This window comes from Chaetodon auriga, chromosome 1, assembly GCF_051107435.1.
Source record: "Chaetodon auriga isolate fChaAug3 chromosome 1, fChaAug3.hap1, whole genome shotgun sequence".
NCBI classification, from domain to species: domain Eukaryota; kingdom Metazoa; phylum Chordata; class Actinopteri; order Chaetodontiformes; family Chaetodontidae; genus Chaetodon; species Chaetodon auriga.
This window is the reverse complement of record NC_135074.1, coordinates 19439900-19460719: the sequence shown is the minus strand read 5'-3', so window position 1 is coordinate 19460719 and position 20820 is coordinate 19439900. Positions and strand designations below refer to the sequence as shown.

The window sequence follows — 20820 nt, the reverse complement described above, 5'->3', positions numbered from 1 at the left end:
AGTTGAAACTGACTAAATTTAGTTCTGAATGAGGATAAAGAAAAAGAAACTGACTTGATGTTGAGTGTTTGAATTGTGATCACTGTTCAGACAGTTCAAGACAGTCACAAAACAAAAAGAACATGCTGAAAAATGCATGAGAAGAAGAACGAGAACAGAGGTCTTAAAATATTTCAGCATCCCTTATGAAAAGGGCAACTCATGTCAGCCAGAAAATCACAAACGCTGAGCCGCGGCTTCTGTCTGTCGTAGTGTTGTAGTGTTTTTAGTTTGTATGAGGTCCATTGAATTCAGCTGCAATCTGAACTTTCCATCAAATTAGTTAAGAGTCAACAACTCTCACACTGATAAATATTTGTATTTACATGAATAAATGAATCTCTTCAGATAACAAGAAACTGTGAAACAAGACTAAGTGGCTAAAACCGCGTGAGCTGCTCTGTGAGGCTCCACTAAGCTAAAGGTTTAGCAGGTAATGTTCACCATGTTTATCACCTCAGTTTAACATTTTAACATGCTAACATTTTCTAATGAACACTAAACACTTAGTACAGCTGAGGCTAGTGGAAATGTCATCAATATTTGCAGGTGTTTTGTCATTAAGATTGCCAATTGTCATGGCAATCCATCACTGAGTTGAGACAGTTGACTTAAAACCACAAATGTGAACCTTATAACCATCAAAGTCATTTGGATGCATCGTCTGAGAATCATGAAAGTCTGGAGCGTTTTCTGCATCCAGTAGATGTTGGGACACTTGACAAGATAAGTGACACATTTTTAGCAGCTGTTGGAGCTAAAGGAAAAGTCAGGGGACCACCAAGGCAAGCACGGTTAATCCTCTGGGAAGTATGAATGTATCATCAAAATATCATCTCAAACAGACCAACTGACCCGGCCATCCCTGGAGCCACACATGCAAATGTGGCTAAAAACCAAAAGGTTTGAGTTTGCGTGCGTTTGTGTGACACAGAGAGGAAATGAAAACCAAAGAACTGACACCCTTTGTGTGCTTGCCTTTTGTGGATTTTGCTCAGCATGGCCATCAGATTTGCATTCAGGAGGAAACGGTTCCCTCTCCTGATCCAAACTACAGCCTTTAGCAAATAAACACTTGGCTGAGGAACAGTACATGAATCAAAATCAAAGCAGCCATTTCAACTGAAGTAAAATGCACATTTTCTAAAGAGCAATAAGTCATGGTTTGTCAGTGACTGTTAAAATTATCATGAATTATTTCACCTTTGCTATTACAGAAGGGGAAGACGTATTCTACAGAGGACTGACTGAGTTTTCACAGAATTTTCTCTTCCTCAATATTTTACTGTTTGATGCCGTTCTAGCAAAGTAAATTATTCCAGCCAAGTTGGACAAAAATGTTAACCTACAATGGCACCACTCCATGAAGAGGCTTTAATGAATAGGAAAAGATCTTAAGATGTATGAAGGTTTCTGACATACAGTGTTTAATATTTCACTGACAAGTCGTAACAGTATCTTTAAAGTACTGTGGAGTTTATCTTTTTTTACCCGCTGCATGTAGAAACAGAAGTCTCTGCTCTATATTAATGAAGTCTACATGGATTTGGATGGCAGACGTAGACATGCAGCATTTCATTTTATGTTTTGTTTTTGATCATGGTCTCTTGACAGCTGGTGTGGGGCATACATCATTTATTCAGGTGGAGAGCTCCTTGATTTTTCACTCGGGAGGTTTTTGAGGGAAATAAGGCACAGGTCACTTATCAACCAGAACTATTGTGAGAGTCTCTATTCAAAAAGCTGCTCATCTCTCAGGGTTTGTGCTGAGGTTTTAGATGTGACTCTACCCTGATGGAAGAGCTGACAAACGGCACACGGCATACAAAACGCATTTTACCATTCACAAGCTTTACCCCAACATGAATAGGAACATTTGACTGTTTTCTGTTGCTGCATGTTTGCCACAATTACTGAACCTTGTGTGTTTACATTAAGTAAACACCTCAATGCTTAAGTAATCAGATTACAGTCGGCTTTCTACAGTAACCTGACTGCTGAAACATCTTCATTCCACAAAAATCTGTTGTCAGTAATCAAGTAGGGGATTAGAGACACCTGATTTCCCCGGATATATTTCTTTCAGCCATGCATATTCATAATCAGGTTCCTACTCGGCTTTTTAAAGGTACTCATGTGCACAACAAAGTCTTCAAACGGGGAAAGTATTGCGGTATTATCAGTGCGGCACGATGCAGCCTTGTGATCAAAGCAATTCAATTAAAACTCAAACTAACACTGAAAGTAACCTTTAGATATCTAATCAGTTTCCACGCCTGAAAAGTTGAATAGGCTCAGGCTTGAATCGGGCTCAGCAGCCTCCCAGTAATCACAGCCAGATCAGGACTGAACGCAGCCTCCGAGGCTGAAGGAGGCCACAGTGCCAAGATGATTTACAGCAGCTCCGACCAGGACTCTGACTGATGGGACGAGTCCAGGCCTGTTTAGCCTGGGCCCAGGCTAGCTGGTTAGCATGCTAAGTTCAATAGATCTCTCTGTAACACAGTACACAGACGTCTTTGAGACAATGTCAAAACCATTGATTCTTCAGTCTCTTGATAACGTTTGTTCATTTTTTGAACATTTAACACTAAACATTCATTTCATGAGTTAATGTTACAGTTTTCATCTGCTTGATGAAAACTCATCATCCCCTGCATTCCCAGAAGTTAGTCCATTTTGCAAAGTTATCCTTCGCTGCTTTATCTGGTATACAGTGGTCCTCATTCGGTCATCGTTGCATTTTCACTGATAAAGACGCTGATTATGTGGTTTGTGTTAAGTTAAATTCTGCTCCCCTGTATAAATACTGATCATTTCTGATAGCACGATGTGTACGATCACTCTACTTTATCTTCTGTAGCAATGAATGTAATTGTACTACATATTTTTAAGCCCCATATTAATGTATTTACACTACAGGGTGTGAAAAGTACAGTGGACACTCACATTTCTGGGAAGTTAACGCTGGAAAAAGACATCTACGGTGCAAAAATGAATGAGATGTGTGAGTCAATATTGTGGGTCAAGAGCTAACAGTAACATTATTGTGTTTGGAGTGAGGTGAGAGAAAGTGAGACAAATGCTGCAGAAGAGAAATGGGCTCATGGGGCAGACAGGCGCTGACAAATAATGGTCAAGCTCTTAAGGTTTGATCACTGACTATCCATTCTTAACATCTGCAAGTTAGCCAAAGGCCTGGACAACGATATCAATCAAGATTTCTCCATTTCTGGTCAGAGGAGGAGAAATGACCTGCGGGTCAAATTGCAGAGCTGCCTGCGAACGAGGGATAAAACCAGCTTGAAATGTGATAAAGTTGTTGGTAAATTCAAGTCCGACAAAATTCACCCCAAAAAGCCCCCAATACATTTAAACTTTTCCCTAATCATGGACTTATTTAATGTTGTTCTTGTTGTTGTTCTGTTCTAATTTACTCACTCATGGCCTTAATTGGTAAATTAGTTAAGTGTCAACTTTGATTATGGAGAAGCAGCAGATCTTTTAAATCACCTGAACTTTGATCTAGTCAGGTTTTCACTCCAATCAAACACATCAGCCAGTGCTGTCTTGCATACTGATGGATATTTTGAACAGTCACAAAGGCAGTAAGAACAGAAATACACTGATGTTTATCGTATTGAATGTCTTTCACTTCTTTGCTGGCCATTTGCAATAACACTGATCTGACATGAGATAAGAATCACTTTACAGGCAGCACCGATATCAGCTCTATTTCTATTCTATCTATGTTGCTTGCATTACTGTTATTGTGTCTGTTATTTTACAGCTTATGGAGACAAATCACAAGCATGTTTGTGCCACACTTGATTTTCAGTTCAGTCCGTGTCCTTATTTGCTGCTTGCCCTTGCCTTTATTGGAGAGATTTTTTAATGAGCCCTTTGAGGTTTCTTTTTTATCTTGTGTGTGCTTTTATTTCCTCCCTCTTCCCTCTGTTTTATTACTTTCATGTTGAAATCAGCATGGCATCCTTTAAATTAAGAGCTGAGGAATTCAAAGACAGAATCATGGACTTCCTGTTGAAATGAAACGTGAAACGTGAAAAAAAAAAGCTTTTCACAATAGGTACGGTTTATGTTGAATGTTTTGATGGTGACAGTATCGGTGTTTCGCATGTGTTTCTCTGTGAAAACACAAAAACAGACAGCCATTGCAGTTAGTACCCTTGCAACACACTTCTTTTTTGTTCTGTTTCTGTGGGCGCACACATCAATAAATCAGATGGTGCAGTGATTGGCTGGGAAAAAAAAACCTCAGCTCTGTTGGGCTTTGATGACACTTGATTGACAGCAACTTTACGACAATGCTCCACTGTCGATGGAAATGTCATTGTCTACACTGCAGATTTATTTGTGAAGAAAGGCCAGAAATACAGGTTGAAAAATACAGCATAAACTATAAGATGTAAAAACCTGAGGTCAAAGTGATTCACCTGTTTCTGTAACTGCAGCATTATTGACTGTAAGATACAAATAATAACATATTGTGCAAGTTGTTTGCAGTCCAAAATCCAACAGAATAATAAAAATAGAAATACAACACATGGGAAAAGCCCAGCAGAAGTCTAAAATGAAAAAAACAAAACAAAACAAAAAGAATCTGGGAAAATAAAATGAAACCGGACACAAAATAACTTGCATTTTATTATCATTGGTATCATTAACCTCAGTCATTTAAAAGCTCACAGCCCAGATCCAAGTATGAACTGGCGTGCTCATTCATGAGGAAATGAAGAAAAATAGCCTCAGGCTGTCTCCATTTGCACAACCAGCTGGCTAAATGTGTTGCACCTTTCACATCACCCGTTAAGGGTGAAGAAACAAGCCAAAGGCCAGTAATGAGGCTCACCGAGCCTCTAGTGCAAAAAGGCTTCCAGTGATAAAGAAACGAGTCAAACACCAGAAATATCACAGTGGCTGTGAGTCTGGGAGGAGGAATACATGTGAAAGTTGAAGTGAAATTTGAATTCACCTCACTTTTTTGTAGGAAAATGGAAACTATAATGATACTGCAGCTGTTCTGCATAGATTTTCAAAGTGCGATGAAAACAGTTTTTGGACATCTGAGGGCCGACATCGCTAAAGGATGCTGTAACTATTGTGGCGCACTACTGAGAGGAGCTCATCATAGCTCTGTATAGCCTACAAACATTTTTTTTCCTTTTACAAGAAGCCCACACACAGCAGCACTGCTTCTGCACCCTTTCAACATTTCGGAGGCCCCATCGTGCTGTTCAGTTTTTACTCAACATGTAAAAAGTGGAAGCTAGCAGGCTAGGCTAACTAGCTACAACCATTCAAATGGAAGCTAGCTTGCTTAAGTTCAAACTAGAGTTTATCGTAGGGGTCAGGCTGGCTCTCATTCACAGGTCCAGTTGTGGTGACAGCAAATAACCACACTGTCAAAACTCAAAGCAGATGCTCGTCTTGTAAGCTCGGCGCTCAGTAGGTTACTCAGTGAATCTGATCAGGACATGCAGTAATGTACAGAGTCTGGGAGTCGACTGACAGAGGAACTGAGCACCGTCCAACAACGCTGGACCCCAGCTGGTCAATTTGCATCCTCCTCAAATACACCAAAGAGAATAGGAAGTCTCTGTTGTCTTCACAACATCTAAATGTGTTGGCTGTGTGCAACTCCACAGAAAATATAGGTGTATCAGCACAACACCCAAAACGAACCCCCTACCAACAGTAAATGCTCTTCAGCACTGCAGCCTGTAGAGCAGGGAAGTCCAGCAAGTCTATGAGTTGAACCTCAGGCTACTGATTGAGAGGCAGTGGCAAATGGAGCTCGTAGTACAGAAACATGAAGGTCTGGTTGCACTGCGTCTCAGTTCAGTAATCTGAGCGCAGCAGATGTGCTCTTATGTCTTATGTTTCGCACATCCCTTTAAAAAAAAAAAGAGAGAAAGAAAAAGCCTTGTTTTACATCCTACTCTGTCCTCACACTATCATGAGTCAGGACTTTGGCACAGAACGTACTGTATAGGTTGAGGGAGAATTTTATCAAACATTAATTCCTATAACAATGCACTGAGATATATAATTAGCTCAAAGACTCTGTGCTGTGTTGCAAAAAGTGAAACAGCCCAGTCCTTATCGCTGCACAGCAGATGCTCCACAAAAGCACATGACAGGGGAGTTTTCGCACAGTGTCGGTTTGCACCTCAGGCCAGGCAGACTGAGTGGCTGCTGGCTGCTTGTTGATGGCAGCCACTGCCCTCTGTACCAGACTGACAAAGCACTTCATGTTTTGACAGAAGATTCAAAAGCTTTCCAAAACCTTGCAAACGTTTGAAAAAGGGGGGCACTGAGGCACAGTTTTACTATCATTGAAGTGGTTGTTAAAACCCTGTGATCTTGTGTTTCAACATCAAGTGTGGTTATTTACATGGATTTGTTAATTAGAAAATTAAAACATGATTCATAATTTGTCTCATCACACATTTGTGACAACAACAAATGCACCATTTCTACCTTCAGACCACCACAGATGGTAACTGGAAAGTGTTGTAATTCTGCGGCGCCTGTGAGATGCCCTGATTGTTCTCTTCGATGTGCACTTCAGCTGAGATGTTCACATGCAAATAGAAACCAAGCTCCTTAAAATGGATTGGATCTCCTTTTATGCAAAGCTTTAGCATTCTAGAGGCATTTGTGAATATCTGATGGCTCGCACAACACCGCCATTCATTTCAAGCAACGGGGGATTCAGAAACAATACAAACAGCACTTCAAATACTTTCCTGGTTTTACAGGTATGTGATTATATGTAGGTAAATATGTGTTTTATATATGGGAATGTCTTTGCGTACATATAGATCTTTTATAATACTTGTATTTTGTAATGTGCAAACAAATCAATAAACAAGAATCCATCAGTGTATGCAGTATTTATGTGCTATTTTTAATAGGAAAATGTTTTGTTTTGTAGTAGCAGCAAAAACATACAAAGCAGACAGGTACATGTGTCTCTAGTGTGTCAGTAATTAAAGGTACCACATTAGAAAGAGACTGTTGTTTTTGCGACAAAGTTGTCTGGGCTGCAACAACAATTATTTTCACCATCGATCGCTTATTTTGTGCGAACAGTCCAAGATCCACACTCATTCAGTTTACCATCATATAGGACAGAGGACAAAAGGGAATTCTTTACACATATTTCCATGAATACTTACATTTATCGATTTTCAAAACAGCTGCAGATTCATTTTCTGCCTGCTGACTAATGGAATAATCGACTAAACATTTTTAGCTTTACGTAACACTTCTATACACCACAGTCACTTCTGAACATGTGAAAAATTTCTCAGCTTCGCTTACAGTTTGTCACGAACATGAGGCACTCGGCAATCACGTGTGTCAGAAACAGCAGACACACTGAGCCATGGAGAAACTTGTTCTTGTTCTCATCAGACAGAAAGATGCTCTTCCACAGCGACCTTTTGTTTGTTTATATTAAGCATACTAGCAGACGTACGTCATAATTTAAACTTAAGTTCAAGTCATGCTCTTCATGAAAGTTTGATGTCTCAAGCTTATTTCCCCTCTGTAAGTCTGCAACCCATGCCAAATAAAACTGGTTATCACAGCGTATTCATGAAGCCATGTTCTGATCCTCTTCGTGTTTCTAATCAAATCCTTTTTATTCAATCTTTTCTACTGGCTTTTGCTTTCTGAAAATGTCTCTGAAAACAGTGTGAAAGCAGTTTTCTCCTTCTGTTCGGTTTAGAAAGACAAACCTTGAACTTTTAGTGGTTTGAGTCATATGAAAAAAAACAGTAACACCTGTAAACTATCCTCCTAGTGTTTGACATTTATTCAGGACATTCAAAGAATGACAAATAAATGAGTTTTTCACTTGAAATCTCAAGACTATGGCTCAACTACAGCTTTTGCAGACTGGATTATATGAGTATCAGAAAAGTTCTGTGACAATTCAACAGCTTCTTGTCATGTCATGTTTCTCAGTCTGAGTGCACATACACATGTTTGACGACCTACGTGCAATAGATTGTACATATTATGCGACTCAACGCTGGAATGTTTTTTGATGTAAAGCAGAAGTGCTTATTAACAAAGATACCCTGTAATTCATGATTATGCAAGATCTGCCCAAACTTATGTGGGGACATCATGAGATTAACAACAAGACCTGTGAGCCTTATGCACCTTGTTTGTGATACATTTTCAGTTCGCTATTGTTTTGAAGGACACTCTGCTGTCAGCATGAAGAGTGTTTCTGCCTTTATTGCAGATGCATTTTCATGGAGGATTGTTCAAATAATGGGAGCAGATGTGAGAAGCGTCAGTGGACTGAGTTTGAAGTAATATGTGTGGGACAAATTTGCATTGAACATTTCTTGGTGTATGAAGAACAAATACAAAAGAGCAGTTGGGTAAAAGGGAAACCTGTGGTGAGGTCGAGAGACTTAGATCTCTAAGTGCATTTCCGTCCGCCTGTTTTTACTGCACATTTGAAAGTGGAAACACTGCTAATTCAAAGAAACCACATGAAGCATCGGACTTAAATGTCCTCTGAAGCTTTCGCCTCACTGAGGAGACGATAAATAGAGGCAGATGAAAACATCCGATCAGTGTGGAATGATGAGGCTGCAATGTTCCTCAAATTAATACAAGAAACAAACGTCATATTTTCATCTTGCTGCTTTGCATTAATTCTCATTTTCTTTGCTGATTTTCTGGAAATTCTTTTAAAATTTGCACTAAATTTCGATAGAAGCTTGACTAATGTTCGCAATCAGCTTGGTTCTCACATGACTGCTGGTCTATAAGTCCACAAGTCCACTGTAAAAAAGAGAAGCTTAAATCACCATTTAGCACATGTAATAATAAAATCACCTGACCTCCACTAGAGACATAAACCAGGCCTTGATTTTTTATTTTACAAACCCGGCAGGTTTCCACAGGATGAAGAACACAGACAACCTCTGCAGTAAATACAAATCCCAGGAGGAGCCCAAGTCATACTTGTCCTGAGTGAACAGAGCTTAAGTGAGACAAACTGTAGAGATGGAAATTTACATTGGCGGTGCATTCAAGGATGCTTGGACATCTGAACCCCTCAGCAACAACCTTTTTAATGGAATGTGTTTTTTTTTTTGTTTTTTTTTCTGGATTTGAAATGTGATGCTTTGTGGCAGATAACTACAGTCCGAGTTTCATCTATATCAGCGATGGATTAATGGTGAGTGAGGGCTGGGAAAATATGTTTTGATGGAAAATCTAAATTATAGTTAGCTTTGATTAATCTTGTTTCGAGGCCATAGTAATTCACTCCTTTCTCCTTGAGTCTCACCCCCGAATCCATCTCCACCCTCCCCCATCATAACCTTACATCGGCAACAGCTGACTCAATAAAGACAAATGGAATACTGACAGCCTAAGTCCACTGTCTCATAGACAGACAGATCCACTGAGACGAAAAATGCAGCTTCAAGCTAATGCATGAAAAATGTTTCTGTTAGCACAACTCCTGCAGTCTGCTAAAGAGGTTAGTGGAATTTTACTGAATATACTGAGGTTTTTGGGGTGTGAACAGATTGGCTTTGTGTACTGACTGCACACATGAACGGCACATTACGAATTTGGCATGTGGCATGGCAGTCCACATGGTTCATGAAGGCAAATCCAAGCAGCTGGCAGCTGGGTGACGGTGGGTGAACACAAACAGCCAGACAGACACCAAATGCACATGCAGCAGCAGCACAGACCAGGGCTTTGTTTCCCCGAAGGCATCTTAAGGCCAAGATGATGAAAAAATTCATTCTACGAAGCTCTTTAAAAGGTGGCTGAGTCATTCTGGAGGAGGATTATTGATATTGACTGGAGTATCAGCAATCTTTCTCCAGAATGACTCACCCCACCTTTAAGCTGAAGAGGTGCTTCCTGAACACATCATAACTGAACGAACTCTGACAGAGGATTGTAGATTAAGGAGTCTCACTCAGTCATAGGAGAGCATCTGAAGAAGCTCCAGAACCTGCAGGAGGAACCAAAAACTACACATTTAAATCTTTTTACATCATTTGGTGTAAAATGGGTGAAAATGTTCTAAAAATGATGATAACACAATCAAACTAACACACACACACACACACACACACACACACACACACACACACACTATTAATTTAACAACTGATTGCACACTTTATCTGCCAGTTTCTGTCATCATCATCACCTTCCTCTCCCTCTTTTCACCGAGCGCGTCAATCTTGTCGAGATTAGCCTCACTTTTGTGTCTCGAGATGAAACGAGAAATCAATCAACAGAAAATTAATCATGACTAAGCTGGTAGTCAGTCGTTGTTTATCAGTTATTATTGCTCATTGTTAATTTTAAAGCAAAAAATCAAAATATTCTCCAGTTACAGCCTCTTATATGTGAGGATTTGCTGCTTTCCTTTGTCTTATGTGATAGTAAACTGGATTTTTTTTACATTTTTTTTTTTTCATCATTCTTGGTCAGACTAACAAGCAATGTGCAAGTTTATAGACAAGATGTTTAACACATTAAATAAAAACTGATCTGCAGATTAGTCTGTAATGAAAATTACTGGTTGTCACAGCCCTAGTTGTGTGAACAGTCATGGCTGATGGATGACATAGCACCTTCTGCTGTTGCACAAGGATTCACCACTAACCACTGTGACTTTGGTTTGCATTGATTTTATATCTATCAATACGCTGAATTCTCAGTCTAACAGTGGCTTTTCATTGGACAATGGCTGGTAAAACAAATATGATGCAGTAAGTCTACGTCTTCATTAAAACACTGATCAACATTACAAAATGTGAAGATAATCATCACCATGATTTAATTTCACATAAGTATAAATATATATTATTATTATTTCTATGTATTTATTTGCTTCTTTCATTTAGCTTCTTCATTTTTTTCTTCACTATTTTCTTCACTATTAAAAAGTCAATTTGATTAAATGCTCTTTCAGAGGTGCTTTCATCATAACTGACATAAATCTATTAAGGGAGTGCTTATATTTATTGCTTGTTCCTTTGCTTTTTGGCATGAAAGTGGTAACATCTGCAGGGAGCATTGTCTGCAGCTTCACCCCGACAACAGGCAATCAATTTTTCAACCAAAAACTATTCACTGGATTGAAAATGTGTGCTGACATATTAGATCAGGCCATCAGAACTGGTCTTAACTCAGAAATCAAAAGCTATCCATCATGGTGTGCGTGTGTGTGTGTGTGTGTGTGTGTGTGTGTGTGTGTGTGTGTGTGTGTGTGTGAACCAGAGCACACTTCCTCACTTAGCGGCATTAAATTTAAGAAAAAAGCACAAAGCAACAATCAGTTTGTCCATTTATCCTGCTGCTGCCTTCACTGAGGCTCCACGATTCTGCAGCATGGAGATGCGGCCTCTCACAAGTGTGAAGCTGTTACTGAGTTAAATGAGAAGATTTACACCACTCTGGTGTCTGTACAGTAAATATGAAGCTAAGTCCAGCAGCCGGTCAGCTTAGCTTAGCACAAAGACTGGAAACAGAGGCAAACAGCTAGCCTGGCTCTGTCAGCTCTAAAGCTCACTAATGAACTCACATATCACTACGCTGAACTCTTAGGAGACAGGGTTAGAAAGTTAAGCATTTAGCAGCTTAATGATCCATATCTTTTTCCCTCAGAGATGGGAAGAGCAAACAAGAGGACAAGAAACAAGAAAGAGGACTCTGATGGGATGCTCATGTTGCTCTGTCTGCTGTGTCCAGGCAGCTGTTTGCTGAGAGAATAACATTTTGCATTTTGAGACTTTGTTCCCTACTGCTCAAAAATCATTTACTGCAGCTATAAGTTTATCCTGAGTATATTCAGAGTTTCTTTAACCAACTCCAAGCACAAAAGTTCATATGAATACATCACTGTTTATCACTGTGTACAGATATATGGCTTGCTGTCACCTTAATGTAAATCTCATATAGCCAGCTAAATCAGACTTCAGTATATCTTATAAGGGCTGTTTTCATTTCATTTCATTTTTCTTGTGGCTGCACAAAATCAGTGGGGAAAAAACTACACTGAGAACATTTGCAATAGTGAACTAATGTATTTAGTAGAAATTGTCAGGGGACGACCTTTAAATCGACACTCTTGTAAGAGGCTTTTACACATCTAATTTATTCTCTTCATGATGATTTTGCCCTCTGGAGTAAGAATAATTAATTGTTTTCATTACCAAACATTCTCCAGTGCATTCATATCCCTGTATTTCAATAACTTTTCGATTTATTGAAATTACCAACAAGAATATGGGGATTACTCTGTTTTATATCTCCTCTCCTCACCCCAGACTCTCTCTCTCACACCTTCTGCCTCCCTGCCTGCAGGCTGCAGACTGCAAGTGATGACAGATGAATCAGACCTGTAATAAATCACCAGCAGAGTGTTTATAGAGACCATGGTTACGTTAATTTCATATTTACCAATTATTAAGAATAGTAAAGCCTCTTGTCTTTACTAATTTTCCTAAGATGCCGAAGCCTGAGAAGCAGAATCACTCTACAGAGATGAATTGACAAAAACCTTTAAGCACGTTGGCTATTATAAGCGTACAGCTCTGTCTCTCTAAATGTGCCCAGTGTCCTACCTGGCCGCTTGCTGAAAAAGTCATGAAATTCTGCCAACATAGCAAGACTGAAATATTCCCTCAACAAAATATTGTTCTTATCACATCATCTTTTTACAGTAGAGAAAACTGATGAATCAGCCAGCCGATAATAACCAATATTAGCTTGTCACAGATCTATATATATATCAATACGCCATGTGAAACTGCAGCACAGAAATGCAGATATGTTTGCACTAATGCAGAAACTTAGTTTGTTTATTGAGTTTATTTTTTCCACCTGTAAAATACCCCACTCATTAGGCGACATTTTAAGATTAAGGCAAAATTAAAGATATTTCCTTCAGCCTCATCTGTACTTTGTGTTCTGTGATATATAGCAAATGTTAGCATGCTAACACGCTAAATAAGAAAGGCCCTAAAGGGGGGAGATTTCACATTCAGCATTACTCACCAAAACACACAGTGTGAATCCTTGAGGTCTAATAAACGTGTCGAGTGGAATTCCTTCCTCATAAAAACACTAATTAAACTGATTTTTAATAGAATTTTTTAATCCTGCATAGTATAGTCATGTTTACTTCTTCTTCCTCCTCACTGACCTCACAAATCCCATATCCATTTGTTTCTAATACACAGTGTACAATCTTTTATTTTTTATTCATCAAAAAGTGCAGTCTAAATTGTAATATGTATGAAATCCCTGGCCAGAAAGTTGCCAGGGAGACATATTCTAGACTGGAGCCAATGCCTCAAGCAATCAGGATTTTCTAACCAGACAAAAATGCCATATTTCCTCAAATAAAAGCCAGTAGTCTAATAAAAGTCTGGTCGTAAATAATAACCAGGGGTGTGGTCACTTTGATCAAATAAAAGCTGCTCCCAAATACAGGCCAGGGGAAAAAACAAGGGTGACAAACTACCAGTATAACTCCATAACTTCAAACTAATAAATTCAACAATGTAATCAAGCTATTTATCAATGCTTTGAGTGTTATTGTCTGATTTCAGTCACTGCGAGTGTATACATTAATGTATCAAACTTTATTTTGCAGTAACATATAACACATAAGTGTCACAAGTTGGCAGTAGCTTGAAATACCGTATGAGAACCTGCTGAAGCTTCTACAACACTTTCTTGCAAACATTTCGGGATAAAAACAGTCATTCAGAAATGAAAGGACTCTGTCCAGTGAAAGACGAGAGGGGTTTTCATTTGAAATGGACACTGGAAGTGTTCAGTTTGTATAAATAATGCAGTGACAAAACTTAATGGGAGAAGCGTGAGCAGATCACAAAACAAGGAGGACTATGACTAATAATATACTTTTATAGTGGACTTTCATTTGTTTTTGGGGTGGTGCACAACCAAAAATATTGTATTATAAGTCAACTATCAGTCAACTAATTACCAAATCCTCATTATACTTTTGCACTTTTCTGCACATCATTATTTCCTGCCAGTACCAACCTGTCCTGTCACTTCAGCCTTCACTCTGCACCAAGCAGTAGTCCTCAGCTGTTTCTGCCGTTCCCCAGTCACCTGATCATCACCTGCCAGCACACCTGTCTCTCATTCGACTTAATGAGCCACTCGGTTTATGCCCACTAACAGGAGTATTCTGACTGATTATTCTGTACCACTACGGACCTGGGACCCAATTTAGTAACAACTAAGAGAAGGGCATTTTTTTTTGGGGGGGGGGGGGTATTTTCTGTCAACACCATACATCAAAACATTGATAGTCTAACATAATGGTTTTACATTTGAAAACAAAATGACAAAACATTATTCAACCATCACCTATATATAAATCTATCATCATGCTGCATCTGTCAGAACATTTATGAGAGAAATTGAGCTCTTGAGTTGCCAATGGAAAATCTGTTGTAGAACACATCATATGACAGAGTGAAACATCCCAATTAACACTGGAAGCAAACACTGTAGGTGTCTGTATGTGAAGCCCAATTTAAAAACCAAGATTTTTACCTATTTCTGTCACTGGTGGAGATATTTGAGTCAATAACTACTGCAACTATGCCTTGATAACTTTGAATTTAAATATAGTTTAATATTTTAATACCTTTGTGACACCCAGACATTGTAATAACAAGTTTTATCACATTATCAATCAATAAGCTTAGTAAAAAGAAAAACTAATACTAGAAAAAAGGGTATTTGTCTTATAAGAAACAAGGTTACCTTCTGCATCAAAAGAGTCTTTTAACTGGTCTTTCTCCCAGAGGACTGAGCACTTTAAAGGAACTTCAAATATGTGTGAGTGTAACTTCCATCTCCCGAGCTGCATACCACAGCTTGCATGAACAAGCATGCACACAAACACCTGCACACGTCCATGAATACACATGCGCTTTCACTCATTTATTCTACTCCTGCACTCATTGTTGCTCTGGAATATCACATCAGATAAATACCCAAATATAACTGTCCTCTGAGCATCAACAGAAACGCTGATTTACTGAGCTGCTCAATTGACTTGACGGGCGGATTTGCTTGAAGCCATCTTGGGAGCTGTCGCTATCATTTGCAGCTAAATCAGCACTGTGTTAATGACGAGCTCTCACAGGCCTCATGGCCATTCAAAGCAAGCCATGAAACAAGCTGCCTTTTCATGAACAACATCCTATTAAAGCAGCCCTCTGTGGAAACGGCATGTCTGTCATACCATACATTCACACATGTATAGTTACAGTGTTTGCTCAGACTATAGGTCTGGTTTTCCAACAGTCTAACCTTCATTGCAAGTATTCATCCCATGCGTCTACTGTATTCAGTTCAACTCTATGGCTGTGATCATCAAAGTTTTTGATCGAAAATTTCTTTGTCATATACTGAATATCTTCAGGTTTTAGGCTGTTAGTCCAAAAATGAGAAACAAATAAGACATTGCACATTTTTTCACATTTTTTTTAACATGTTGTAAACTAAATAATTGATCAAGTAAATGAAAATAACCATTAGATTCAGCCCTATTTACTTCAGTTCGCTGCTGCTTTATTTAGCCCTGCAAGCATAATTGTATGCAACAGCTCATCCCCCATGGCAACAATACGCAATGAACAGAAGAGGAATATAAACGCTACTGAGTGAAAACAAACAATACTATATTTAGAATTCTGATTATATGTACATTGATAAAGAAATAGAAAGATCCAAAAGTATGTAAGCAGATGTGCAGTAACCCAGCTGCAAAAGCACAACACAACATGAATTAGAGTACTTCATTGACTGTACACGCAAACATAAAGTTCTCTGCCATCAGGAGACATTTTGAAGTATAATCTGACTCAGTCTTCTGTAGGCTGTCACCAGCGCTCGTAATTTTGGCTTTGCTATCGTAAGGCAAAGAGTGCAGCAAACAGGCCTCATGGTGGGCGTGTGTGAACCTGTCCAGTCCAACTTTCCAATAAATTCCCCTCGGCTGACTGTACTTAATACAAGAAAGAGCTCAGCCGGTTTATGTGCTGTTGCCATGTTGCTTTGTCCTGGTAACAGGCCACTTAGCTTCATCACATAGTTCGAGTGGTGGAATATTTCTGTCTCCTCTCCGAGTGGGAAGCTGACACCAGAGACATCTCTTTTGACTGTCCATAGTGAGTCAGCTGCAGTAAATGTTTCATTCTCACATGCAGTAATGCTCTGTGATGTGGGAGCTGATGTTGGTCTTATATTGCACTGAAACTACATGCATGTGGCTGTGTGAATAGTGCACCAGGAGTCCTCTAAGTGTGCAAGTCACACTGCTTAAAGAATGCAGGAATCAGAATATAGCATTTTTGCACTTGTATCACCACATGACATAGGAAGAAAATGTATTTTTAGATACGTCGAAAGTGCACTAATGACTCTGGCTCTGCCTGAAGCTCACTGACTGTTGACGCCGTCGGCCACTTACAGACTCGGATTATGAGTCTATATTTGCAGCGGATGCATTCAGAGCAATTATCAGAGAAATCCAGACAATATGGCTCGTACTTAAAGTGACAGGTCATTTTGTTGGAACAGTTTTTATTGTTGCATGTGCATGACATCAACACTCTCCTCCGCAACAGATTCCGTTGTCAATGATGGCACTGTGCTCCCACATGCTAAAAATGACAAGCACAGAGACTTACTGTTGGTATTAATGAGATCTCTGTCATGTCCCCGCAGTTTATGTCGAGGGTCTGGAAACAGGTTCACGAATTGAAAAGAGGACAAATAGCTAAAGCGCCCGATAATGATGCTGGCTGACTGTGCATGAGCTCATGAGAGAATGAGCGTAAAAAACAAACTAATTACAAAAAGACTGTCCCAGTTTTACAAGTGGCATAAAAAGACAAGGAGGCACTGCAAGTTTTTAAGGGATGACCTCGACATCGTTTGAAAGCTCTGACCAGTTCTTGTTCTGTTGGTGATTCTGTTAGATGAGAGGATCGATGCCATCCCCATGTAAATATGAAACTACAGAATGCTAGTTTAGCTTAGCACAAGGAATGGAAACAGGAGAAGAGCCAGCTTGGCTGTGTGCAAGGTAAAAAAAAATCCACTTACCAGCACCTCTAATTAACAAATTAAGCCTTGTTTGTTTAATCTGTACAGACCCAAAGAGTAAAAAGCACATGTTGGGGGTTTATGGGGAGTTATGAGTGGGACTATTTCTTGGCTGGACTTCCAAGACGTAACGTGTTAATTAGTGAGCTTTAAGGAAAGCTGCAGGCAGATTTGGTGTATTTTAACCTTTCAACAGAGGCAGGCTAGCTGTTTCCAGTCTTTTATATTGAGTTAAGCTAAGCAGCGGCTGACTGTAGCTTCATATTTACCCAACAGAAATGAGAGGGGTTTCGACCTTTCCACCTAAGCAATCGAACTTCCTAAATTCAAACTGTTCCTTAAAACTAGCTCAAGCATTGAGATGCAGTGTGTGTGGTCTGTCTGTCAAATAATATTATTTAATTGAAGGTTTCTTGAAATAAAGCATGAAACAAGCTTTTGTGATGAGCTGTTTACCGTATAAGCTTCGTACATGTTTATGAGCAATCTTTGATAATTACCTTTAATTTTAGATGGAGGCCTGTTAAGTGGAAAATCACTGTAAGCACAAATCAAGCATGAAACGCTCTTTTCTGTCGGGCTAGCAGAAATAGTTGAAACATGTACTTTGGAGGCAAGTCACTGGGGGCACCTGAACAAAGCTCCGCCCCACAGATGCCTATGGGTGCCAAGCTGAAATGGAGACCTGCCTCCAGGAGGAATGTTTACCCAAGCTTAGCACAGAGGCTTTATTGCTCACAGCAGCATGAGCAGATTTCTGTCTGCGTTTCACTTGTGCATCAGCTCTGTGCCATTTCAAATTGGGACCTGCCCAAAATGAGCCCCCCTGTGATGACAAGAATAGCTTCTTTAAAGACACAGAATGGAGAGAAATTAACTGTGTGTGATCAAGTGTAAAGTAACTGTACACCGGGAGTGGAGGAAAGGCTTGAAGGAATCTGAGGAGGAGGAGGATTCCAGACATTCCTCAAGGTAAAGAACAAGCTGGAGTTAAATATGGTATACGGAGCAGATAATTAGGTTTGACCAGTTTAATAAATATCCCCAATTAACTCATAAAATAAGAAGTACCTGAGGGATGAATGGACCAGCAGGTGAGACAATAATTCTCCCTGCAGCTTCTCCACAGTCATATCAGACACACTCCAGCACGGAAGCTGAATAATACTTGTCACTGTATTTTAATGTAGATTTTTTTCTACTGCCAGCACTAAACACTTCTCGGCTCTCAATAAGGATGCATAATGTTGTGTCACACCACATTTTCAGGTGGAGTGCAGCTCAAGATATGAGGAGCTTCATGTGGTGCGCTTTTCTAAGAATATGCAGCTGGTTTCGGCATTACCAGCATTCAAATCCACCCTAAATAAGGCACAGGCATGTATTTAACAGCATCAATGAATTAGACATGAGATTCTTTCACTGCCTGTAAACAAGCTGAGCAATGCTGTGCACTTTAAAGCCCAAGTTTATAGTGATATTATCCGACTTATCGCATTTATGTCTATTTACTGGAGAATTATATTACAATAAATATTGCAGCCTACTTCAAACTCATTATTTAGCTTTTGTGTATGTAGTCATTCTAAAACATGTCAAGTTACAGCCTCACTGTCCTGATCCTTTTCTCTGTCCTCTATCACACCCTCCAAATAACCCGATGTTGAAAAGACAAAAGAAGTTCCTGCTGTGCCCATTTCCAAAAAAACAGACAGTGCAAACACACCTTGTTGTTAAATAAAAGTAAAAACTTTCCTTTGGTGGAGGTGTAGGTGCAGGTGTGAAGTGATGGAGGCTTTTACCTTGTATGTGCTGGTTGACCACATTCTCCAGCCGATCCAGCCTCTCCATGATCCGGATGGTGTCACCTCTTTTGTCACCCTCTAACTTTCTCTCCGGTAAAGGCATGGGGACTTTGATGTAAATATTGGCGATGTAATTAGTAACCCATCCGACATAGAGCAGGCAAACAATGTTGGTCATGCCGCTCAGGATCACGCATGTGGACACCAAAGTTTTGGTTCTCCTGGTGCAAGCCATGCCGACATCCCTCCATACAGCCTGCAGTATCCCGTTAAACCGGAGGACAGGGCGACAGTCGCCCGCAAAAAACCTGGAATAGTGAAGTTATCTCCCGCGACTGTGCAGCGATGCGAAATCCGAGGCGCAGCGCCTTTACTTCAAAAGTGCCGTACGGTTTCTAGAAACGCAGGGAAATGTCAAATATCTACAGGTGAAGGTTCCCCCTCTCTCTCCATTGCAAACCTCCGTCGGCTCCAGTTGCATTTGAGGATCAAGGAAACAGGAGAGACGCCGAGCATCCCGTTGCAGCCAATGGGAGGGATGGTGAGGACTGACAGCCGCCCCTGCTGCACGCGTCCCCGCTGCGCTGATTCACTGTGAAAGTGGATCTCTATTTCCATCGACCAGGACACAAAGTGTTATAACCTATTTCTGCCCACGCAGCGACATATCTGCGCCACACCGACCTCACACTGCACATTTGATGTGTGAGTTATTCCCCTTGAGCGGCGAGACAAAGCCAGCTGAAGAATCTCAGAGTTTGTTATTTTCTTCACCTTTTTTTGTCCCGTGCAGTAGGAAACACTTTTGGAGTTATTGCGAGCAGAGCTTTCCAAACGAGCATGAACAGAGCAGCATTTCTTGCTGCAATACTGGATGAAGCCACGAGATAGAGACAAATCAAGGTGTGGTGGGGTCATGTTATGGGTCTGGCTCCAGTCCAGCTCACTGTGACACACACACACACACACACACACACAGACACACACAGGATGCAGAGGAGAAGCTGCGCTCATCTCACATGCTGCTGCAATTAGACCTGAGCAGGGACAGATAGGCAGAGTAATTACAGCAGACCTGCTGCTCAACGGGTACGGCAAACAAACGGAACACGAGGGCCTGCAGCACTTTCACCTGGTGAGACAAAGCAGTCAATTTGTACCAAGGTGTAAATTTGGTTGCTGATCATGAACTTCACCTTTTAAAATCTGTACTTCTGAGGCATATTTGAACGGCGTATGTCCCAGTTTTGTGACATGAGGTGATTATTGGATTTTGAATTGTGGAATTTCCTGATTGGAGGTACCTACGCCTATTTGCAAATTTCTGCAGGCCAGAAGGAGAAAAGGGACTCATTAGATCGTTGAGCAAAAAAGGGGAAAAGGCTTGAAAGGTAGCCATGGAGAAGCACGATTTGACCATGTTCACTCAGCATGCACTGAATTTCATACAGTATCTACAGGAGTGTAATGTGTTCCATGCAGCAGAGCTCTCTGGGTTTTTGAGTGTCTGACAGCTGTTTCTCAGTTTTTTCTTTTCTGTGTGTCTGAGGCTGCTTGACCTGTTTCTTGTAAGTGGTCCTCCTACTCTTTAAGAACATCATTTCATTTCTCTAAGGACGTGTTGTATTTATCTGTGAACAAGGATCCTTTAAACGAACATGGAAACTGCAGCATCTGAATGAATTTCAGGTCTTTTACTGTATTTTCATCAAAATTCTTGATTGTGTTTTGACAGTATTTTCCAGTATCATCTTCGGCAGATGAATAATTGCTAATAACAGCCTTT

The 20820-nt window shown here is 40.1% G+C and overlaps 1 protein-coding gene across 1 annotated transcript in view; it reads right to left on the bottom strand.

Annotated features, from left to right (window-relative positions):
• galnt18b (UDP-N-acetyl-alpha-D-galactosamine:polypeptide N-acetylgalactosaminyltransferase 18b) overlaps positions 1-19903 on the bottom strand; it is a 71845-nt gene extending 51942 nt beyond the window's left edge. The window contains exon 1 of the mRNA XM_076728565.1: positions 19032-19903. Within this exon, the coding sequence (XP_076584680.1) occupies positions 19032-19269 (238 nt within the window). The 5' untranslated portion in view covers positions 19270-19903. The remainder of the gene's footprint in view (positions 1-19031) is intronic.
• Between the last annotated feature and the right edge of the window lie 917 nt (positions 19904-20820).